This window comes from Salvelinus fontinalis, chromosome 4 (assembly GCF_029448725.1).
Source record: "Salvelinus fontinalis isolate EN_2023a chromosome 4, ASM2944872v1, whole genome shotgun sequence".
NCBI classification, from domain to species: domain Eukaryota; kingdom Metazoa; phylum Chordata; class Actinopteri; order Salmoniformes; family Salmonidae; genus Salvelinus; species Salvelinus fontinalis.
In genome coordinates this window covers 50,584,589-50,610,872 of record NC_074668.1, presented here as the reverse complement: position 1 = coordinate 50,610,872, position 26,284 = coordinate 50,584,589, and the positions used below count along the sequence as shown (strand labels likewise).

At 40.5% G+C, this 26,284-nt stretch overlaps 1 protein-coding gene across 2 annotated transcripts in view; it reads left to right on the top strand.

The window, feature by feature from the left end:
* The window catches only part of adam9 (ADAM metallopeptidase domain 9), a 98,964-nt gene that overhangs the window by 19,515 nt on the left and 53,165 nt on the right, over positions 1–26,284 (top strand). For both annotated transcript variants that reach the window (XM_055920493.1, XM_055920492.1), the window contains exon 4: positions 13,447–13,525. In XM_055920493.1, coding sequence (XP_055776468.1) covers positions 13,447–13,525 — 79 coding nt within the window. The remainder of the gene's footprint in view (positions 1–13,446; positions 13,526–26,284) is intronic.

The following is a 26,284-nucleotide window of genomic DNA, read 5'->3' as shown; positions in this document are numbered from 1 at the left end:
TAAATACTAACAAGCGCTTTGCTTACATTTTATCCATCCTCTGACCCAAGTATTTGCAGGACAGATATCCCAGATCATTAACCTGTCTAGCCCCGGGGTCCCACTTCGGAACTCCTCCCACATTCCACTGAAAAGGCAGAGTGCGAAATTTAAGAATATTTTTGAGAAATATTTAACTTTCACACATTAACAAGTCCAATACAGCATTTGAAAGATTAACATCTTGTGAATCCAGCCAACATGTCCGATTTTTAAAATGTTTTACAGCGAAAACACCACGTATATTTATGTTAGCTCACCACCAAATACAAAAAAGCACAGACATTTCTTTCACAGCACAGGTAGCTTGCACAAAACCAACCAAACTAACCTAGAAACAACTTCATCAGATGACAGTCTTATAACATGTTATACAATAAATCTATGTTTTGTTTGAAAAATGTGCATATTTGAGGTATAAATCATAGTTTTACATTGCAGCTACCATCACAGCTACCATCACAAATGGCACTGAAGGAGCCAGAGTAATTATAGAGACCAACGTGAAATACCTAAATACTCATCATAAAACATTTATGAAAAATACATGGTGTACAGCAAATGAAAGACAAACATCTTGTGAATCCAGCCAATATTTCCGATTTTTAAGTGTTTTACAGCGAAAACACAATATAGCATTATATTAGCTTACTACAATAGCCAACCACACAACAGCATTGATTCAAGGCAACAGTAGCGATAGCGACAAAACCAGCAAAAGGTATAAATTATTTCACTAACCTTCATAAACTTCATCAGATGACAGTCCTATAACATCATATTACACAATACATATATGGTTTGTTCGAAAATGTGCATATTTAGAGCTGAAATCCGTGGTTATACATTGTGAAAACGTAGCAACTATTTTCCAGAATCTCCGGATATATTTCTGACGCTCACCTATTCTGACCAAATCATAAACTTTACAAAAAAATATATGTTGTACAGGAAATGATAGATACACTAGTTCTTAATGCAATCGGCGTGTTAGAATTCTAAAAATAACTTTAGTACGACATACAGCTTACGTTATAGCGAGAGAGCACCCAAAATCTGGGCGGAAACTAATAGTAAACATTTTCGACAGAAATACGAAATAACATCATAACTGGGTCCTACTTTTGGTGAGCTTCCATCAGAATCTTGTACAAGGGGTCCTTTGTCCAGAATAATCATTGTTTGGATTTAGAATGTCCTCTTCGTCTGTTGATTTAGCAACCAAAACTTGCCAAGTGGCGCGAAGCTGTCCATCGTCACCAAACGCAGAGAACGGAACACGCCAAAACTCCCGAAAAAAATTTCAGTAATCTGATAAAACTATATTGAAAAAACATACTTTACGATGATATTATCACATTTATCAAATAAAATCAAAGCCGGAGATATTAGCCGTCTATAAGGAAAGCTTTTCAGAAGCCAAAGCTGATGTCCTTCCGCGTCTTCCTGATCAAAGGAAATTGGGGTCATGTTATTCCAAGACCTCTCTTTTGACCATAGATATAGCTAGACTCCCCATTTCACCTCTCACTGCCTATTGACATCTCGTGGAAGGCGTATGAAGTGCATGTATAGTCATACATTTCAAGCAAATTAATAGGGAGGCCCTGGAACAGAGCCTCGATTTCAGATTTTTCACTTTCTGACAGGAAGTTTGCTGCCAAATGAGTTTTAGAAACTTGAGTGTTTTCTATCCAATAGTAATAATAGTATGCATATTGTACGAGCAAGAATAGAGTACGAGGCCGTTTAAATTGGGCACGATTTTTCCCCAAAGTGAAAATAGCGCCCTCTATCCTCAACAGGTTTTAAGTAATACACGTAACTAAAACATGTTACATACAGTTTGCATCATGTACAAAACAAATATTAGACAGCAAGGCTCTTGAGCCAGGAGGGGATTCTCTGCTGTCACCAAAATAAGCTTGATTTTGGAAGAAGCTAACCACTTAGCTAGATCGCTAACTAGCTACTAAATTAGCAAACCAAATGCACAACTGTAGAGCGTTTAGCATATTTTTGACACTTAACTTAATAGGTATAGGATATCTGGCTGGCAAACGTTTAGTTGTGAATTCCATACTCTAACTCGATTACCTGGTGAGTGCTGCACAACAGTGCAGGCTCCGGTCTCATCGTTGTGTGCTTGTTAACAAACACCACGTGACTGGGACTACCAATCATTTTTCGTTATGAAGCTTATGTGACAGGTGAAATGAACGCGATCAACTTTATCTCCTAACATATTGCACAAATTGACTGCAGGTATTTACTGAAAGTATCTACAAATAACGCAATTTATTTAAAAAATACCTTCCTGTGGCTATTTCCAAATACCCCGGTATACAGCCCAAGCCTACTTGTCGACATTGTGTATCTAATCTAAAGTGATTAAATGTCATGGTGTCCCTTAAAAATCTTTAACAACAGGCATGCTGATGATTATTGACAGGGCTTTAGTATAGCAGTATCACACACTGAATTCAAATCTACCTCTAGCCCCCAATCCCCTGCATGTAGGATTTGTTGGAAAATGAACAGAATTTGGCGGACGATATTCTGGTCAGAGGCACTCGGCCACTGTTCTGTTGTTTCTCTCATAGTTAGTATTAGCAATATGTCAAACTCAACCTAGTTTATTTAGAAGTCAAGGTGCAGTAATGCCCATACCTTTCAGATTATTTCTGCAGGAGTAACCAGGGGTTTGGGGTTGATTTTGGGATTCAGCAACTGTCCAATAGCACCCCTGTCAAGTGATGTTCCTGACCAGGGATGAGGCAGAGTGCAAGGGCTTACGCGTGGGCAACTCGGCCTGCAGCCCATTAGACCTTTAGAAGGGAATCGTTTATGTAGCAATTAAATATACACCGCAGCATTTCTGTTCCATCTATAAAAGTTGCAGAGCAGCCCCCAAATTAATTCGCGTTAGGCTGGTCTGTGGCTAGGTCCATTATGCCATGTTATCCTGCACACTGCGTGGCTAAGAGGCACAGTGCTCTACTACCAGTCTTTTAAAGCTACAGTGATGCTTTCCTCATAGTGATATCGGAATCCAAAGGTACACTTGTAGTTTGTCTTTTTCAGAGCTGCCCCCACGGCAAACCTGAGGGTTTTCTGAAATTGTGCACTTTGACGGAGAAATGCAGAGTTGACATTTTCCAGTTGTAAACACTACTCGCTTAGGAGGCTGAGTTTGTCAGCTCAAATGTTGTCAGCCAAGGACATGGTCAGACGTTACAGATGCAGTTAAATGATAAGAGTTCTGTTCTTATAGGCTCTGTTGTTCCTAAAAAAAATACCCTGCCAAATTCTTTCCCAAGAGTGTATGCTCATTTGCTGCTGTTGCGAGGTGGGAGGGGTGACAATATTTGACGTGTGTCCTTAAAAATGAGCGCAAAAGTGTCCATTTCATGCTACGCGAATGTGAACGTTTTAAGAGCCTCAAAAATCAGGTCTTAACGGTAACGCAGTTGATAATGACATGGGTTTTGAGCGAGGAAGTGCAGCCTATCCAACCATGATGCACATTTCCCATGGAAGGAGAGATGTACCTTTTGGGCCGGTGAATTTCATATTGATAAACATTACACTGCTCTTGATAGTATCACTGATCTTCAATAAGCTTACGTATTGCCGAAAGCTCTGACGAGGGCCGTGAGGCCGATACGTAAACTTATTAAAGATCAGAGATACTATCAAGAGCAATTTCCTTTTTCCTTCATCTTGTTCAACCATGCACCTGCAAAAAAGATTGCTCAGATGTGCGAGTGCCTTTTGAATATTGATAAACATTAAAGAACGATTGCTTTCCCCCCATTTTCGTTTATATTGATTTAAAAACCAATCACAGCCTACCCTCCCCTTAACCAAGGCTGGTTTAGCAGCATCACATAGGTGTGTCTTTTTATCCTGGTCATCAGCCAAAAGTAGCCTATGAATAAAGGGGTTTTAAATGGTCTACTGAGCGTGCATTTTCATTATTCACATGCATTACTGTACCTGCATGTTGCTTGTACCTGGATTTTGCTTGTTTTGCTTGTTCTTGTTCTTCTCTTGTTTTCAAAGAGTGCCCTTCGTCCGATTACCAAAGACACGCTCCTGGCTCCTCCAAAGTACTCTATCCTCCTACATTGCCATATCAACGGCAGATATACAGTACCAGTCAAAAGTTGGGACACACTTACTCATTCAAGGGTTTTTCTTTATTTTTATTGTTTTCTACATTGTAGAATCATAGTGAAGACATCCAAACTATGAAATGACATGTGGAATCATGTAGTAACCAAAAAAAGTTTTAAAACAAATCAAAATATATTTTATATTTGAGATTCTTCAGTAGCCACCCTTTGCCTTGACAGCTTTGCGCACTCTTGGCATTCTCTCAACTAGCTTCACCTGGAATGCTTTTCCAACAGTCTTGAAGGGGTTCCCACATATGCTGAGCACTTGTTGGCTGCTTTTCCTTCACTCTGCGGACCATCTCAATTGGGTTGAGGTCTGGTGATTGTGGAGGACAGGTCATCTGATGCAACACTCCACTCTCCTTGGTCAAATAGCTAAAACAAATTATAGTCCCACTAAGCGCAAACCAGATTGGATGGCATATCGCTGCAGAATGCTGTGGTAGCCATGCTGGTTGTGTGCCTTGAATTCTAAATAAATCACTGACGGTGTCACCAGCAAGCACCATCACACCACCACCTCCATGCTTCACGGTGGGAACCACACATGAACTCATGTATGATGGCGATGTGGTAGGCTTACCTTACTATTGCAACAACACATCATCAGTCGGGTACAACTAACTTATCTCACTACTGTGAGATGGTCCTGCCAGGTAATCCATTCACCTACTTGGTCTCACAAAGGCACAGTGGTTGGAAACAAAAATCGCAAATTTGGACTCATCAGACCAAGGGACAAATTCTCCCCTGAACAGTTGATGTTGAGATGTCTGTTACTTGAACTCTGAAGCATTCATTTGGGCTGCAATCTGAGGTGCAGTTAACTCTAAGGAACTTGTCCTCTGCAGCGGTCCTCATGAGAGCCAATTTCATAATAGCGCTTGAAGGTTTTTGTAACTGCACTTGACGAAACTTTAAAAGTTCTTGATTTTTTTCCTAATTGACTGACCTTCATGTCTTAAAGTAATGATGCTGTCGTTTCTCTTTGCTTATTTGACCTGTTCTTGCCATAATATGGACTTGGTCTTTTACCACATAGGGCTATGATCTGTATACTTCCCCCACCTTGTCACAACACAACTGGTTGGCTCAAACGCATTAAGAAGGAAAGAAATTTCACAAATGAACTTTTAACATGGCACACCTGTTAATTGAATTGCATTCCAGGTTACTCCCTCATGAAGCTGGTTGAGAGAATGCCAAGGGTGTGCAAAGGGTGGCTACTTTCAAGAGTGATGGCTACTTTCTCATATGATTCCATATGTGTTATTTCATAGTTTTGATGTCTTCACTATTATTCTACAAAGTAGAAAATAGTCCAAATAAAGAAAAAAAACTTGAATTAGTAGGTGTGGTACTCTATATAGTGCCCTCTAAAATCGGTGTTGCGGAGAATGCAAACGGAATTCAACAATATTTTTTTTTTAATGAATTGAACTTGGCAAGAAGTCAACTAAATGTATTGAACTTATTAGGAAAGTAATTCATTTGCCCAAGTTAATCATAAGACATGAACAAAATACATGAGTGATTTAGTTTTTTCCTGCAAATTTCTGAAATGGCACAGGAATGCCCGTCTGCGTGTCCGTGTATGTCTACACGTTGTGTAGCCGTTAGTGAAGATTCTAATGATAACCCTGGTAGAGCTGGAAAGGCTTTCCCCAAAAAACTCAATTAAATGTTAACTACAAAGGATCCTATGCCTTCCTGGCAGAATTATGTAATGATTATTTGCATAAATCCAGTAGCCATTTGTTTCGAAAATGCTGCAATCACATGAGCGCTACAGAAACATTGCTAACCAAACACATTCTCTTGCTGGTGCGCACTTGTATTGAAGGGTAACTACACCCAAAAATGCAATTTCTTCAATTTTTCACAGACCTCAAAAGTGGTTTCCTGATGTGATTTAAGCACATCCAATTTGGTTGTTTTTCTAAGTATGATTTTGAGAGTGATAGCGGAATTCAGGTAAAACAAAACGGCAAACGGAATTAGACAAAAAAATAAAACCAAGCTTTGCTCAGTTAACTTTTGTGTTCCCCCAAGAAATGCTCCATGGGAAGGGGTTCCCCTTTACGGCCATTGGATCCCTCTTCCCACTTATCCCCCTCCAGCCCAGAGAGGACTTCATGAACATCCCGCTATCGTCCAAATACGTTTTGTTTTTTTAAATACTCAAAGCTTATTTAAAACCTTAACAATGCCTCATTGTTTTCTGTGCGCTATTATTAGTCTGCATATACTGTGGTATTCTAGTAGGAGAGTGTATAAAAGTGTAGTAGTCAATGTAGTCATTTCTGATAATGTGCCCCACATCCAAAGTACACTGAACTAAAATATAAACAACAATTTCAAAGATTTTACTGAGTTAAAGTTAATATAAAGAAATCAGTCAATTGAAATGAATTCATTATGCCCAAATGTATCAATTTCACACGACTGACCAATAGATGCATATCTGCATTCCCACAGATTCCTTAAAAAAAAAGGAAGGGGAGTTGATCAGAAAACCAGTCAGTATCTGGTGTGACCACCATTTGCCTCATGCAGTTCTACACATCTCCTTTTCCATAGAGTTGATCAGGCTGTTGGTTGTGGAATGTTGTCCCACTCCTTTTCAATGGCTGTGCGAAGTTGCTGGGTATTGTTGGAAACTGGAACACGCTGTCGTACACTTTGATCCAGAGTAACCCAAACACGCTTAATGCGTGACATGTCTGAGTATGCAGGCCATGGAATAACTGGGTCATTTACAGCTTCCGGGAGTTGTGTACAGATCCTTGCGACATGGGGCTGTGCATGAGGTGATGGCGGCGAATGAATGGCATGACTTTGGGCCTCAGTCACGCTATATCTGTGCATTCAAATTGCCATCGATAAAATGTAATTGTGTTTGTTGTCCGTAGTTTATGCCTGCCCATACCCCACCGCCACCATGCGCCACTCTGTTCACAAGGTTGACGTCAGCAAACTGCTCGTCTACACAACGCCATCTGCCTGGTTACAGTTGAAACCGGAATTTGTCTGTGAAGAGCACACTTCTCCAGCGTGACAGTGGCTATCGAATGTGAGCATTTGCCCACTGAAGTCAGTTACGACGCCAAACTTCAATCAGGTCAAGACCCTGGGGAGGACGAGAAGCACGCAGATGAGTATCCGTGAGACGGTTTCTGACAAACCCACAATTTCATCAGCTATCCGGGTGGCTTGTCTCAGACCATCCTGCAGGTGAAGAAGCCGGGTGTGGAGGTCCTGGGCTTGCGTGGGTACATGTGGTCTGCGGTTGTGAGGCCGGTTGGACGTACTGCCAAATTCTCTAAAATGACATTGGAGGTGGCTTATGGTAGAGAAATTAACATCAACTGGCAACAGCTCTGGTGGACATTCCTGTAGTCAGCATACCAATTGCACGCTCCCTCAACTTGAGACATCTGTGGCATTGTGTTTTGACAAAACTGCTCATTTTAGTGACACTTTATTCTGCCTTTTTATTCTGCCAATCAAAAAAGCAGTAACTGCTCATACTGTAGCGTGGAACTGAGAAAAATTGATTTGATTTACCTTGGTTTCACAGTAACGTTATGCAGTTACTGCAAACATGACCCCCATTTTCTCCAAAACAAATACAATAGAGGTAGGATTCTTCTCCACATGATTAAGCATGTATTTAATGTTGCAAAAATGACTAACTCATTTTTAACCAAATGAGCAGTTTGCCTTTTTGCTTGGTAGGGCAGTATTGTCCTTAGCACAAGGTGCACCTGTATAATGATCATACTGTTAATCAGCTTCTTGATATGCCACACCTGTCAGGTGGATGGATTGTCGAGGCGAAGGAGAAATGCTCACTAAGAGCGACGTAAACAAATTTGTGCACAACTTTTGAGAGAAAGAAGCTTTTTGTATGAATATAACATTTCTGTGATCGTTTCTTTCAGCTCATGAAACTTTGGACCAACAATACATATTGCGTTTATATTTTTGTTCGGTGTAATAAGGTTTAAACAGTAGTATGTCAATGTAATCAGAGCAATTATCTTACTAAATGTAACTTTGACTACAGTATACAGTGCATTCGGACCTCTTAACTTTTTCCAAATGTTGTTACGTTACGACCTTATTCTAAAATGGACTAAAACATTTTCTTGAAAAGCAGTTTCTTTGTTGATTTTAGCAAATTTATTTGAAATTAAAAAATCATACCTTTATTTACATATTCAGACCCTTTGCTATGAGACTCAAATTGAGCTCAAGTGCATCCAGTTTCCATTGATCATTCTTGATGTTTCTTCAACTTGATTCAAGTACACCTGTGGTAACATTCAATTGATTGGACATGATTTGGAAAGGCACACACCTCTATATATGGTCCCACAATTGACAGTACATGTTAAAGAAAAAACTGAGACATGAGGTTGAAGGAATTGTCCGCAGAGCTCCTAGACAGGATTGTGTCAAGGCACAGATCTGGAGAAGGGTGCCAAAAAATGTCTGCAGCATTGAAAATCTCCAAAAACAGTGGTCTCCATCATTCTTTAAATGTAAGAAGTTTGGAACCACCAAGACTCTTCTTAGAGCTGGCCAAACTCAGCGATCAGGGGAGAAGGGCCTTGGTCAGGGAGGTGACCAAGAACCCAATGGTCACTCTGACAGAGCTCCGGAGTTCCTATGTGGAGGTGGGAGAAGCTTCCAGAAGGACAACCATCTCTGCAGCACTCCACCAATCAGGCATGCATGGTAGAGTGGCCAGAAGGATGCCATTCCTCAGTAAAAGGCACATGACAGCCCACTTGAAGTTTGCCAAAAGGCACCTAAAGGACTCAGATCATGAGAAACAAGATTCTTTGGCCTGAATACTAAGCGTCACGTCTGCGTCACGTCTGGAGGAAACCAAGCGTCACGTCTGGAGGAAACCTGGCAACATCCCTACGGTGAAGCATGGTGGTGGCAGCATTATGCCAGGACAATGACCATAATCACACAGCCAAGACAACTAGGGCTGACCCCATTTAGTCGCATGAGGCGATCGGCTGTTGGTTGACCGAGATTTCTTTAGTCAAGTTTTATTTTTTTGTTCCGGACCGGCCTTAGATTTCCACAAACACGGACATTGGTTCAGTTTGGTCCGGACCTAAAACCAATCATAGACGTTTATGTTTGGTTCAGATTTTGTCCTGTCTGGAACAGCCTTGATTTGGTCCAAACAGACATCTATAAATGACTTATTTTCAACTTTCATTTAGAACCTAAAATTAACCTGATTTCAGTGTCTGGAAAATATGTATTTTTAAGCATGTGGAAAATATTTTTAATATAGGGAAAATAGCTTTTCACCTTTTAATTCAAACCCTAAATTGAACTTAACTTCAACGTCTGGAAAATATGTATTTTAGACATCTTTTCAATATAATTTTGCCTACTGCACTATTCTAGTTTTGCAGGGCCGGAATATTTTGGTCTTGCCTATGGCGGCAGACCAAAATATATAGGTCAGGCCCTATTGTGCCCTATCCGGATGGGATGAGTTTTACTGGGGGAGTTCAGGTAATGTAATTATGTGCATCAGTAATTTTAGTGCTGTCCGAATAAGCCATGTCAGTAATTTTTACATGGCAAGAGAGCAACAAAACCGTGTTTAACATTATCTAGTCTAAATATGGCATGATTCCACCAATTGTAACCTTCTGCATCACCTTCAAAGAGGTACTTTTATTTTGAAGGCAAACCGCAAATTCCACTATTGTGTCTAATCCTTAATGTGGCAAGCTTCACAACACCTAGCAGGGTTAAGTAGCAGGCTAGCTATGTATTTTCATGAACTGAAGTTCAATTTCAATAGGTGAATAAGTGGTTACCTAGCTAATACTTAATCACAAGGATTCCTAAATCATTGATAAGAATAATGAAATGACTACAGTTTCTACTGGTCATTGTTTTCAGGCTGGTTGTATTGGTGCTATCTAGGTACCAAGCTAAAGCCAGCAAGCTACCCCAGAATTTGCAGTCGAACAAATAATGCTTTATTACCAACGCGGTATTGTAAACGCATCGTTCGTGGCCGTTGTTTGCTTGTTTGCAGAATGTTTTGTACAGCTTTGACAGGGCTACTGATAGTAGTGGTGGCGCTTGGCTTGCACGTGCAAATAGTGACATTTGACATTTATCTTTTTTGACACGCAAAAACCCAAACGGCGTTCCATAGTATGTCGTGAAGCTAATAGTGACGCTATTACTGTAACTCCGGAAGGGCAACATCTGAAAAATAGCACACTTAGAAGTGTGCTCGACCATTTGCGAAAGCCAACTTCACCCACGACAGAGAACGGTTGATTGTCAAGGGCAATGAATTCCATTATCTTGGTGTTAATGAATTTCGCCTTTGAGTTGTCTCGATGAAATGTTCTTACTCTTTCAAATGACTGCTCGACTTGTTGACTAGGTTAGGAATGCTGTGTTGCACATCTAGTGCAACATTTTACATGGCGTCATTATGTCATGTACCTACTTTATATAGGTATGCACGTCAGGTTTGACATCAGATTTGCACATCGGCGTTAAACTAGACATCCTGCCGATATTGATGTTGGCATTTATAGGTAATATTGGCCGATTCCGATATGTTCACCTATATATTGTGCATTCCTAATAATTACCTTACCAACGTTCTCTAGTAATACTATTCCCATGCTATGTCCATGCTATGTCTTTGGTCAAGTGCATGAGACGCATACATGTATCACGTAAATAGGGCAAGAGTTGAGAGAATAAGGAATATGTTTCCTAAATAAATTACAGATTTCGGTAACAACTTTTCAGTCAGAAATGGATGTAATTAGGTTCCAGCTTCAGCAACACGGACAGCGCGCTAAACACTTTGATGTTCTGTGGTGGTCGCTGCAGCATGGAGGAGAGAGAGACAGACAATGGGTGATAGTCACTTGCTGTCTTTTTTAAAAATGTATATATATTTTACATAGCGCAAGTCTGAGCTTAAAGAATCAGACAAGCTCAGTGAATATAGTTGATTTGATTAAAACTCATAGGATGTGTCCATATATGGAAAAATATATATTTAAAACTGTTGGAGGCGTGCAAGAACCGAGGACTTTTGGTCGTCCAATATATGGCTTCTGGACAAGTCTCTGAATGTCCTTGTGGCCCAGCCACAGCCCGAACTTGAACCCGATCGAACATCTCTGGAGAGACCTGAAAATAGCTGTGCAAAGACGCTCCCCATTCAGTCTGACAGAGCTCGAGAGGATCTACAGAGAAAAATGGGAGAAACTCCCCAAATAGTCATGGACAAAAGTTTTGAGAATGACACAAATTATAAATTTCACAAAGTCTGTTGCCTCAGTGTCTTTAGATATTTTTGTCAGATGTTACTATAGAATACTGAAGAATAATTACAAGCATTTCATTAGTGTCAAAGGCTTTTATTGGCAATTACATGAAGTTGATGGAAAGAGTCAATATTTGCAGTGTTGACCCTTATTTTTCAAGACGTCTACAATCCGCCCTGGCATGCTGTCAATTAACTTCTGGGCCACATTTTGACTGATGGCAGGCCGTTCTTGCATAATCAATGCTTGGAGTTTGTCAGAATTTGTGGGGTTTTGTTTGTCCACCCACCTCTTGAGGATTGACCACAAGTTCTCAATGGGATTAAGGTCTGGGGAGTTTCCTGTCCATGGACCCAAAATATTGATGTTTTGTTCCACAAGCCACGTAGTTATCACTTTTGCCTTATGGCAAGGTGCTCCATCATGCTGGAAAAGGCATTGTTCGTCACCAAACTGCTCCTGGATGGTTGGGAGAAGTTGCTCTCGGAGGATGTGTTGGTACCATTCTTTATTCATGGCTGTGTTCTTAGGTGAAATTGTGAGTGAGCCCACTGGCATAACACAGGACTGACGGTAGTGCTCACCTTCTCCGGATAAGCTTTTTTCCGGATGCCCCAAACAATCGGAAAGGGGATTCATCAGAGAAAATGACTTTACCCCAATCCTCAGCAGTCCAATCCCTGTACCTTTTGCAGAATGTCAATCTGTCCCTGATGTTTTTCCTGGAGAGAAGTGGCTTCTTTGCTGCCCTTCTTGACACCAGGCCATTCTCAAAGTCTTCGCCTCACTGTGCGTGCAGATGCACTCACACCTGCCTGCTGCCATTCCTGAGCAAGCTCTGTACTGGTGATGCCCCGATCCCGCAGCTGAATCAACTTTAGGAGACGGTCCTGGCGCTTGCTGGACTTTCTTGGGCACCCTGAAGCCTTCACAACAATTGAACCGCTCTCCTTGAAGTTCTTTGATCCGATAAATGGTTGATTTAGGTGAAATCTTACTGGCAGCAATATCCTTGCCTTTGAAGCCCTTTTTGTGCAAAGCAATGATGATTGCACATGTTTCCTTGCAGGTAACCATGGTTGACAGAGGAAGAACAATGATTCCAAGCACCAACCTCCTTGTGAAGCTTTTAGTCTGTTATTCGAACTCAATCAGCATGACAGAGTGATCTCCAGCCTTGTCCTCGTCAACACTCACGCCTGTGAGAGAGAATCACTGGCATGATGTCAGCTGGTACTTTTGTGGCAGGGCTGAAATGCAGTGGACATGTTTTTTGGGGATTCAGTTAATTTGCATGGCAAAGAGGGACTTTGCAATTAATTGCCAATCATGTGATCACTCTTCATAACATTCTGGAGTATATGCAAATTGCCAACATACAAAGGCAGCAGACTTCGTGAAAATTAATATTTGTGTCATTCTCAAAACTTTTGACCACGACTGTACAGGTGTGCCAAGCTTGTAGCGTCATACTCGAGACTGTAATCATTGCCAAAGGTGCTTCAACAAAGTACTGAGTAAAGGGCTGAATACTTGTGTAAATGTTATATTTTTTTTATACATTTGCAGAAATGTCAACTTTTTTGCTTTGTCATTATGGGGTATTGTGTGTAGATTGAGGGGGGGAATATTGAATCCATTTCAGAATAAGGCTGTAACAAAATGTGGAGAAAGTCTAGGGTTCAAGTAAATATTAACTCCTTTAACTACCACAACATCAAAAAATAACAGGTAAAGCAAGTCCCACAATTTTACTTAATTTAAAATTACCATTCATTTTTAATCAGACGTTGACTTTTTACCCGGCTCTGATACTTATGATCTGATGTGTAATTCCTGACAGAGGGTGTAACGTCAGCGTGTGTTTTGTTTTGTAGGCTACTGCTCCCTAAGGACTTCACTGTGTACACACATGCCAAGGATGGATCTCTAATAACCAACAGACCTCCAATGCAGGTAAGACCGTTTAAGATAACCTAAGGGTACTAGGGGTAGGCGATATCCATATTTTCATATCAATAATATGCCCTTGTTAAATATTGTGTTTTCCACTGAGTGTACAAAACATTAGGAACACCTGCTCTTTCCATGACATAGCTTTCACCTGGTCAGTCTAAGATCCCTTATTGATGTCACTTGTTAAATCGACTTCAAGGAGTGTAGATGAAGGGGAGGAGACAAGTTGAAGAAGGATTTTTAAGCCTATGTGCTACATCAATTATGTAGTACATAGTGAAATCATGCATAAAGTACCCTACACCATCGCAAAGCACTTGAAATATATTCACATGCGTGCTGCCTAGTTTCAGCGGAATATCATCTGCAGGCAGTAATAGTGTGACCTAAAGTTTGAAGTGTAACTGACAGCGTTTTAACTACTTAGACTTGTTTGTGCCTTATCCAAATCATGTTCAGTCTAATAAAACATTCCCCAACCAGAAACTGTGGATGGATGGCAGCATTCACGCAAAACTGAAGGCGCGAACCACTTCTTTTAATCAGGGCAAGGTGACCGGAAACATGACCGAATACGAACAGTGTAGCTATTCCCTCCGCAAGGAAATCAAACAAGCTAAGCGTCAGTATAGAGACAAAGTAGAGTCGCAATTCAACGGCTCAGACACGAGGTATGTGGCAGGGTCTACAGTCAATCACAGACTACAAAAGAAAAACCAGCCCCTTCGCCGACCACAGTGTCTCGCTCCCAGACAGACTAAACAGCTTCTTTGCTCGCTTTGAGGACAATACAGTGCCACTGACACGGCCCGCTACCAAAACCTGCGGGCACTCCTTCACTGCAGCCAAAGTGATTAAAACATTTAAACGTGTTAACCCTCGCAAGGCTGCAGGCCCAGACGGCATCCCCAGCCGCGTCCTCAGCATGCGCAGACCAGCTGGCTGGTGTGTTTACGGACATATTCAATCAATCCTTATACCAGTCTGCTGTCCCCACATGCTTCAAGAGGGCCACCATTGTTCCTGTTCTCAAGAAAGCTAAGGTAACTGAGCTAAATGGCTACCGCCCCGTAGCACTCACTTCCGTCATCATGAAGTGCTTTGAGAGACTAGTCAAGGACCATATCACCTCCACCCTACCTGACACCCTAGACCCACTCCAATTTGCTTACCGCCCCAATAGGTCCACAGACGACGCAATAGTAATCACACTGCACACTGCCCTAACCCATCTGGACAAGAGGAATACCTATGTAAGAATGCTGTTCATCGACTACAGCTCAGCATTTAAAAACATAGTACCCTCCAAACTCGTCATTAAGCTCGAGACCCTGGGTCCCCACCCTGTGCAACTGGGTCCTGGACTTCCTGACGGGCCGCCACCAGGTGGTGAGGGTAGGTAACAACATCTTCACCCCGCTGATCCTCAACACTGGGGCCCCACAAGGGTGCCTTCTCAGCCCTCTCCTGTACTCCCTGTTCACCCACGACTGCGTGGCCATGAACGCCTACAACTCAATCATCAAGTTTGCAGATGACACTACAGTGGTAGGCTTGATTACCAACAACGACGAGACGGCCTACAGGGAGGAGGTGAGGGCCCTCGGAGTGTGGTGTCAGGAAAATAACCTCACACTCAACGTCAACAAAACAAAGGAGATGATTGTGGACTTCAGGAAACAGCAGAGGGTGCACCCCCCTATCCACATCGACAGGACAGTAGTGGAGAGGGTGGAAAGTTTTAAGTTCCTCGGCGTACACATCACGGACGAACTGAAAAGGTCCACCCACACAGACAGCGTGGTGAAGAAGGCGCAGCAGCGCCTCTTCAACCTCAGGAGGCTGTAGAAATGTAGCTTGTCACCAAAAACACTTTCACAGATGCACAATCGAGAGCATCCTGTCGGGCTGTATCACCACCTGGTACGGCAACTGCTCCGCCCATAACCGTAAGACTCTCCAGAGGGTAGTGAGGTCTCCACAACACATTACCGGGGGCAAACTACATGCCCTCCAGGACACCTACACCACCCGATGTCACAGGAAGGCCCAAAAGATCATCAAGGACAACAACCACCCGAGCCCACTGCCTGTTCACCCCGCTATCATCCAGAAGGCGAGGTCAGTAAAGGTGCATCAAAGCGGGGACCGAGATACTGAAAAACAGCCATCACAAACATTGAGTGGCTGCTGCCAACATACTGACTCAACTCTTGCCACTTTAATAATGGGAAAATTGATGTAATAAATGTTTCACTAGCCACTTTAAACAATGTCACTTTATATAATGTTTACATACCCTACATTACTCATCTCATATGTATATACTGTACTCTATACCATCTACTGCATCTTGCCTATGCCGTTTGGCCATCACTCATTCATATTTTTTTATGTACATATTCTTATTCATTCCTTTACACTTGTGTGTGTGTGTGTATAAGGTAGTTGTTGTGAAATTGTTAGGTTAGATTACTTGTTAGATATTACTGCATGGTCCGAACTAGAAGCACAAGCATTTCGCTACGCTCGCAATAACATCTGCTAACCATGTGTATGTGACATAAAATTTGATTTGATTTGAATTTACCACAGGTGGAATCCAAGTTGTAGAAACATCTGAAGGATGATCAAGGGAAACAGGATGAACCTGAGCTCAACTTCGAGTCTCATAGCAAAGGGTTTGAATGCTTATTTATATAAGGTATTTCTGTTTAATACATTTGAAAAAATGTTGAACAACCTGTTTTCACTTTGTTATTATGGGGTATTGTGTGCAGATTGCTAAGGATTTTTTTATTTAATCCATTTTAGAGTAAGGCTGTACCGTAACAAAATGTGCTAAAAGGGAATGTCTGAATACTTTCCGAAGGCACTGTATATACATACTCCTTTCTTGAAACATGAATATCTTAACAGCCTATCTGTTATTATAGACATGTTTGCACAGTGGCAAACCAATAGGAGGCCTTCAGTGTGTGACAGGTTTTTGATTCTGAAAGGACAGAAACCGTAATACCAGCGCACTCATGTAGGAGAGTGCACTTTTTGTAAAACGAGTTGGGCCAATGTTGTAGTGGAGGGTAGACGCAGGTATAATCCGTATACCCGCTTTTCTTTCAGTGGGCATTGCTTATACTCACTTAATCCCTACTGATGTGTATCAAAGTAGTGTAGTGGAGGTATACCGTGGAAACGGGTTCTCTGGAGTGATGAATCACGCTTCACCATCTGGCAGTCTGAATCGGGGTTTGGCGGATGCCATGCAAACACTACCTGCCCCAATGCATAGTGGCAACTGTATTGTTTGGTGGAGGAGGAATAATGGTCTTGGGCATTTTTTCTTTGTTCGGACAAGGCCCCTTAGTTCCAGTGAAGTGAAATCTTAGACTTCAAATGTGTTTCCATAGCACACAATCCATGTCTCAATTGTCTCAAGGCTTAAAAATCTTTGTTTAACCTGTCCCTTCACCTATACTGATTTAAAAAGTGACACCAATAAGGAATCATAGATTTTTACCTGGTCAGTCTGTCATGGAAAAAGCAGACGTTCCTAGTGTTTTGTACACTCTGTGTGTGTGTGTGTGTGTGTGTGTGTGTGTGTGTGTGTGTGTGTGTGTGTGTACATGCACAGTCAGTCAGGTCCAAAATTATTGGCGCAACTATATAATACAGATACTGAGCTATATTGTATGCTCAAAAAATGTGGGAAATTATATTCTTAAACTAATACATCTGTTTTGAATATCTTGAGATTTTTTCTATAATGTTTTATGAGATTGGAGAACACATTGGGATGGATTTTAGACCATTCCTCCAAACAACATAATCTTACCAGATCCTTGATATGCTTTGTCTGCACTTATGTACTGAGATGGCCATTGCAGAATGTTGATTATGTGGTCAATTAATAATTTATTTGTGGATTCTGATGTGTGCTTGGGGTTATTGTCTTGCTGGAAGATCCACTTGTGGCCAAGTTTCAGCCTCCTGGCAGAGGCAACCAGGTTTTTGGATACAATGTCCTGATACTGGAAAAAGTTCAGGACAAGGGCCCTAGGACCAGTGGAAGCCAAATAGCCCCATAACATCAAAGATCCACCACCATGTTTTATAGTATATGTGTATGCATATTATTTTTCAACCCAAAACCCACCACTGATATGTGTGGCCAAAGAGCTCTGTTTTCATGTGCAATTGTATTAGTATAAAGAATATTAAAAAACATTTTTTTTAGCATACAGTAGCTCAGTATTTGAATTATTTATTTTATGCAGTCTTTTTTGTTCATCTTTATAATGGGTGCCAATAATTTTGGACCTGACTATCATTTATCGTGATATATGATAATACCGGTATGCTCATATCACCTAACCCAACAGGGCACTGACAATGTATCACCCATTTAGCATCTCTCAAATGCACTTCTTTCTCATAGCTTTTTATTGACTGCTTTGCGACTGCCTTGTATAGAAACGTGTGCTGTGGAAATGGCCTCTTCTCCACAACCTGTTTTGTAATTTAATGGATAACTATATTTCTTTAAAACAGAAACTCATGTTAAAATGATACTACTATCCCATAAAAACAGTCACTTCAGTACAACCATCCACAATTACTTCTTAGTCTTTTTGATTGGATGTCCTATTTGTATGAGACCGACTGGGTTGAACTTGGGTCTCCTGTGCTCTACAAGACTGTTACAGCCCTCCTGTCAGGATCGTGAAGGTACAATTGAATAGTTCTATCTACTAATTAATTGGTGTTAATTTCTAGGGATGTATGATATATCGGTGAACATATCGGAATTGGCCGATATTAGCTAAAAATGCCAACATCGGTATCGGCCGATGTCTAGTTTAACGCCGATGTCAAAGCTGACGTGCATAACTATATAATGTAGGTACATGACGTAATGACGCCATGTAAAATGTTGCGCTACAGCTGCAACACAGCATTCCTAACCTAGCCAACAATGTCTGCTGTGTGGATCGAGCAGTAAACAAGTCAAGCAGTCATTTGAAAGAGTAAGAAAATTTCATCGAGACAACACAACGGCGGAATCCATTAACACTAAGATAATGGAATTCATTGCCTGTGACAATCAACCGTTCTCTGTCGTGGGTGAAGTTGGCTTTCGCGAATGGTCGAGGACCGGTACACACTACTAAGTGTGCTATTTTTCAGATGTTGCCCTACCGGAATTACAGTAATAGTGTCACTATTAGCTTCACGACATACTATGGAACGCCGTTTGGGTCTTTGTGTGTCAAAAAAGATACACGTCAAATAACACTATTTGACAAAACTATTTGCACGTGCAAGCCAAGTGCCACCACTACTATCAGGAGCACCTGCAAAGCTGTAAAAAAATTTGCAAACACCGGCCACGAGCAATGTGTTTACATTACCGCGTTGGTAATAAAGCATTATTTGTTCGTCCGCACTTTCTGGGGAAGCTAGCTAGCTTTAGCTTGGTACCGAGCTAGCACCAATACAACCAGCCTGAAAACAATGACCAGTAGAAACTGCAGTCGTTTTCATTATTCTTAGCAATGATTTAGGAATCGTTGAGATTAAGTATTAGCTATGTAGCCACTTGTTGTTCGCCAAATGAACTTCAGTTCATGAAAATATATAGCTAGCCTGCTATTTAACCCTGTTGCCCAAAGCTAATGTTATAAGCAGGCAGCTTGCTTCATCTGGCTAGTGAGGCTCAACCTGACCAATTTGTGGTTTAACTTCAAAATACAAGTACCTTTTTGAAAGTGATGTTGAAGGTTACAATTGGTGGAATCATGCCATATTTAGACTAGATAATGTTAAACAAGGTTGGAATGTGAAGCAATGAAATGGGGTATCTGTCTACTCGGTGACACCCACAGAACACAACTGTGAAGAGTTTACCCAAATATTAGCGTTGTAGCTCTTTTCGCATGACTGTGTGAAATCACCTCCCCAGTCAGCCTATTGTGTGTATTGACATATTGCACGGTACAGCTTTACCTAAGGATTGAGGATCAATTAAATGGGGGTAACAGTCTACTTAATACTAGAGGTCGATCGATTAATCGGCATGGCCGATTTAATTAGGACCGATTTCAAGTTTTCATAACAATCGGTAATCTGGGTTTTTGGATGCCGATTACATTGCAATCCACGAGGAGACTGCGTGGCAGGCTGACCACCTGTTACGCGAGTGCAGCAAGGAGCCAAGGTAAGTTGCTAGCTAGCATTAAACTTATCTCATAAAAAATAATCAATCTTAAAATGGTTGACGATATTACTAGTTTAACTAGCTTGTCCTGCGTTGTATGTAATCAATGAGGTGTGTTAATTTATCATCGAATCACAGCCTACTTCGCCAAATGGGTGATGATTTAACAAAAGCGCATTCGCGAAAAAAGCACATTCGTTCCACAAATGTACCTAACCATAAACATCAATGCCTTTCTTAAAATCAATACACAGAAGTATATATTTTTTAAACCTGCATATTTAGTTAAGATAAATTCATGTTAGCAGGCAATATTAACTAGGGAAATTGTGTCACTTCTCTTGCGTTCAGTGTAAGCAGAATCAGGATATATGCAGCAGTTTGGCCCACCTTGCTCATTACGAACTGTGTGGAGACCATTTCTTCCTAACAAAATCTGTAATTAATTTGCCAGAATTTTACGTAATTATGACATAACATTGAAGGTTGTGCAATGTAACAGCAATATTTAGACTTAGGGTTGCCACCCGTTCGATGAAATGTGGAAAGGTTCCGTATTTCACTGAAAGAATAAACGTTTTGTTTTCGAAATTATAGTTTCCGGATTTGACCATATTAATGACCTAGGCTCCTATTTCTGTGTGTTTATTATAATTAAGTCTATGATATGATATTTGATAGAGCAGTCTGACTGAGCGATGGTAGGCAGCAGCAGGCTCGTAAGCATTCATTCAAACAGCACTTTCCTGCGTTTGCCAGCAGCTCTTCGCAATGCTTGAAGCGCAGCGCTGTTTATGACTTCAAGCCTATCAAATCCCAAGATTAGGCTGGCAATACTATAGTGCCTACAAGAGCATCCAATAGTCAAAGGTATATGAAATACAACTGGTATAGAGAGAAATAGTCCTATAATAACTACAACCTAAAACTTTTTAACTGGGAATATTGAAAACTCATGTTAAAAGGAACCACCAGCTTTCATATGTTCTCATGTTCTGAGCAAGGAACTTAAACGTTAGCTTTCTTACATGGCACATATTGCACTTTTACTTCCTTCTCCAACAATGTGTTTTTGCATTATTTAAACAATTGAACATGTTTCATTATATGAGACTAAATTGGTTTTATTTATGTAATAAGTTAAAGTTAGTGTTCATTCAGTATTGTTATTATTACAAATATATATAACAATCATCTGATTAATCGGTATCAGCTTTTTTTGGTCCTCCAATAATCGGTATTGGCGTTGAAAAATCATAATCGGTTGACCTCTACTCAATACCCAAGATATTTTTTCCCAACTTCAAAATATCCACGCAGTATTGTTTTTCCTCTGGAATAGTGTTCAATACACATAGGTTGACAATACATTTGGCTCAATAAACAGTTCTTTCTGGTTCCTGCAATAAGAGCTACGACGCTAATGTTCTCTGGGTGTCACTTAGTAGACTGAAACCCCATGTCATTGAGCCACAATCCATAGGTAAGGCTGTACAGTGAAATAAGTATGCTCCCAATGAAATTATAAAGTGTAATACATCCGGTGTGATTTCAAGTCTTTTGTCAAATTAACAAATTGCCTTATGTTGATTTATTTTTTTACAACATTCCAACCTCATTTAGCATGATCTATTCAATTATTGCTTAATTCTACTATTTGTATGCATTTGCCGCACTGTCGATGACATTTTCATTTTGAAGGCTAACAGCAAAGTCCACTATTGTGGCTAATCCTTATTGTGGCTAGCTTGGGTCCGAACACCATTAATCAAATAAGAACTGTCTTATAAATTAGGGTTATTTTAGATGACACCTAGCTATACAGCTACTGAAACAGATGTCGTTTTGCTATGTTTTGTGGAAGAACATTGTTTGCATCCATGAGCTAGCAAGCTTTTTTTTTAATGACCAGCACTGTAGGTGTGCGAGAACTTGACCAGCATCATAGCATATGTATCGATGAATCGTTGTGACATATAAAATACGATTGATAGAGTAATCAATGTGTAATAACTACATAAACAATGTATGAACATGTTAAATTATTATGTGCAGTCATATTCAGGGCCTTGGTCAACAAGCTTATTGTTAATGTATCTTCTTTGACATGCAAAGACACAAACGGTGTTCCATAGAAATCCCGTTTGAGAATGAAACGACTGAACAAATGAACAAGAAACAGCGCAGCAATTAAGTGAAAGAAATGGGGACATACGTAAATGCCAACAAAATAACTTTTTGGTGTGTCTAACCTCTATTTAACTATGCAAGTCAGTTAAGAACAAATTCTTATTTACAGTGACGGCCTAACCGGGCCAAACCCGGACAACGCTGGGCCAATTGTTCGCCGCCCTATGGGTCTCCCAATAGGAGACACAGCCAGCTGTGATACAGCCTGGATTCGAATCAGGGACTGTAGTGACACCTCTTGCTCTGAGATGCAGTGCCTTAGACTGCTGCGTGTGTGTGTGTTAACTATTTAACTACTAGAATGCTTAAAAGGCCGCTAAAATGTTAAATATCGGTTATAGCTATCAGGTTTTTTGGCAAGGAAAATATCGGTATCGGCCAAAAATGTAATATCGGTGCATCACTATTCATTTCCTGTTTTGTCTGGATGGAGCCAGAACAGATGGAGGAAGGGAGTTGTGTTGGGTTAAAGACACACATTCATCACGTCATCATTCAGTTGTCCTCCACACTATTTACTGCTGAAGTCCAGCTCTGTATTGCTTCCTGTATGACGCTGACATTTTAGTACTGGTATCAGCTATGTTTTGTGGAAATGTATGCATTTTGCAGAAGAAAGCGTATTGCGCATTCTTACTTTAAGCACTGGTTTCCCCCTCTGCATATTCATAATGAGTCCTAACTTAGCTCACAAAAATCATGACTAAGAGCAGCAGTTCTGGGAAGATGATGTAACCGTCTGGCTTACAGACAGACCTACTGTTCAGTCAGGAATGCCTTTTGAATTATTTAATTTTAAATAAAAGTTTTTTAAATGTGTAGCCTATTTTATTGATCAATACACTGAAGAAGTGATTGAGATGGAGAGGGACATAGAATAGAACTAGACCATCCCCAGCACTTTCTCTCCTTTTTGGCTAGATAGATGAAATATGGGTGGTGTGTGAAGACGTCCATCTTCTGCATTTGTTTTACATTGAGAAGGTCACAGAGATGGTAATCTTGCCATGTTCACAGTATATCAGAAGACATTACAGAGATAGGGGCGGGATGTTTGTAGACTCTTTGGAATTTGTTTGACCCCTAGAGAGTGGGACTATAGAAGGCTGTGCTGTCCGGTTGTCATGATCCCCTGTCGTCTGACTCAGGATCCCCAGGGATCCTATCAGAAAGGGGGATCTGTGGATCTGGATTAAAGGATCATGGTCGTACAGGCATGTTGTGACAACGCTGTCTAATGACAAATGCTGAGTAACAGGAAACACACTTCAATATTTTGATTAAAATCAGTACTGTTGTGATCAAGTCAGTCAAATGTTATTGTAATTGACAATCAGGAGTCTCACATGTTCCTTTGTTCACAGCAGGAGGCAAGAAATGGCCTATCATTTTTTTTGTATTGCCAATCTCATTCAATTCTACATCAAGCCTGTGTTGGAACTGGTCTGTTTGCCTCCATGAATGCCATTGCCTACATTTCAAAAGCAACCACATTATGATTTCTGAGCCATAAGGGCATCGGAGGATGAGCGATTTAATCTAATTGTGCAGACTGTCGTGAAAATGTTAGCAAGAGCCTAGAATGACAAAAATGGCCATCTTCTGTCTGTTGTAGAAGGCTGTTGTTCCTATTATCAACACCTGGAGAACCTCCTCACAGACACTGGGCAGGGCCATGGCGCAATGATACATTCTCAGAATGCAACATACGACTAGGGTTTGTTTTAGGATATTTTTCAGTTGTCTGTTCTGTTTAAACATTTCAAAGCGCAGAGATTTAGACAAATGTTGTACAGTGCTAAATACTGGCCTTTTCACTTTGGTAGTTTAAAAATGACATACTCCTGTCACCAAAATGTGAATGTGGCCTATACTTACTATATTCTGATATACTATTTTTATTATACAATATATTTTCCACAGCCACGCTGGAGGACTTTTTGTTTTGGTGTTACTGGGAAGAAGCCAATGGAGGACGTCTGGAAAAGAGGGATTTTCCTGTAATGCTTTAACTTGGATGCCTTCCCTTGATATAGCTCATATATTCCATAACTATGCACATAAGAAATTAGCAATGTCTTCCCTGCTCTACAACTGACTTGTTTTGTGCCACAAAAATGAGTGATTTCGATTAAGTTGTTGGCAAACTAGAGTCATGAATTTTAAGGGTATTTTTTGTCACGATCTGGGGCGAAATGGTATTACAAGGTTGATCATGATCAAGAAATAGATGTTTGTGTTGGATACTGTCAGGTGCTGTAGTAGGATGTCTACCCAGAGTGGGTGTAAACGCACTTTGGTGATAACTTCACTTCCTTATGTCTAACATACTGTATCATTAACATATCCAAAAAGTCGGATTTTGTAACCTAATTTCTTAACCATCCGATAATAAACACCAAGCTCTAACACAGTGCAAGTTTCGTGTAACAACTTTTGAGGATTTTACATTTTGTGGTCAAAGTTGTTTTTGCGGATCGAACAATTTGCATGACACGAGCTAAATTAAATGCAAAAGGCTTTGAAAATAATTAAGAAACTTGGTATACACTCAGTGCTCCGTTGAAATTTCAGATACGCTTGTTATTGTGAGAAATCTAAGAATTACAGGAATTTCTAATTAATATGAAAAGCATATACTAAAATGCTACATGTAATGTCTCAATCGATATCCATCTTACCTTTTTATAGTTTGTCCTGCGGATTCAAGAAGAAAGATTAGTGTAACGGGAAAGTGAGCTTGTCAGGTAGCCAGTAGCCTTTAATTCTTGCACAGAATCCAACACAGCTGACATGGTGCATTATTCTTTTTTTCTCTGAAATCCATCCACCATAATTCTGGCCATCCTACAAGGATAAAAACTCCAATATCTTTTGAACGGATTATGCTCGAGACATGAGGTTTGGACCATTAGTCTTAGAGGATTATCGACACAATGACCATATTATTTTACCCATTGGTCAAAATGTGTTTTTGATTGGACACTATAATTCTAGTATTTCAGCTCTCATTCTTTTTGATAGTCTAACATTTGTTAAAAGAAAATGCGAGACAAATGAGAACATTTTTAAATGAAGTCAAATAATTGAAAGGGAAAATTCTGATTTGTTTACTTCGTTTTTTATTTTAACAAACCTTACACGGAGCAAGAAATGTGACCATCCGGCTCAAATCAGTCTTATGTAAACAAATTGAAATTATGTTTGTTTTTTTACATTGGATAAAAGTAAAGAGACAGAGCTAGGAAATTGTATATCATACACTACAGTTGAGGAACAATGGGAAAGTAATTTTGGTTTTAAAGTTGATAAACTTGTATAAACTCACTTTTGAGAAAATGGCCTTTGAATTTTTTGGTACTACTACTGGAGAGCATTTCTTTGTCTACACCCATTCAGCATCGTTCACACCCTCTTAAGTTTTAGCCCCACCCATATTTTTAAAGGTTTATCTGAGCGTTCTGTACTAACAGCACCCAAGCTAACTTGCTAGCTACTTTCAGACGCAAATGCCCGAACAGCTCACTGAACATTACTCGCCCTTACAGAGCTGGTTAGGCTGTTATGTTATCCAGAACGTGGGTGACTGCAACTGCTGTCATATTGTCCGTTCGTAAATTCAGAGCATTTTGCTCTTGGAGCATTGAGCGTGCACACCGGACACTCTGGCCAATGAGTAGGGTTGATCCGAATGTTCTGACCTCACAATGGCAGTCAAGCACCCAAGCTAACATTGGCTAGCTTGCTAGCTACTTCCAGACACAAATGAGAGAACCTCACTCTGACCATTTTACTCGCCCTAGCAAAGCTGTTTAGGCTGTTTTCATGTTATCCAGAGTGTTGGTGACTAACTGCTGTTGGCAACAATTGAATTATGCTTTTTACTGACACCGACCATATTTTAACAGGTGTTGAGCGTTTGGAAATAAATCAGTTATTCACTTAAATCAGTTCTACTAAATCTCTATCAACATGTTAAATGTGCAACCAGAGGGGAAAAAATTCTAGATCACCTGTACTCCACACACAGAGATGCGTACAAAGCTCGCCCTTGCCCTCCATTTGGTAAATCCGACCACAACTCTATCCTCCTGATTCCTGCTTACAAGCAAAGATTAAAGCAGGAAGCACCAGTGACTCGGTCTATAAAGAAAGTGGTATGATGAAGCAGATGCTAAACTACAGGACTGTTTTGCTGTCACAGACTGGAACATGTTCCGGGATTCTTCCGATGACATTGAGGAATATACCACATCAGTCACTTGCTTCATCAATAAGTGCATCAAGGATGTCGTCCCCACAGTGACCACACGTACATACCCCAACCAGAAGCCATGGATTACAGGCAACAT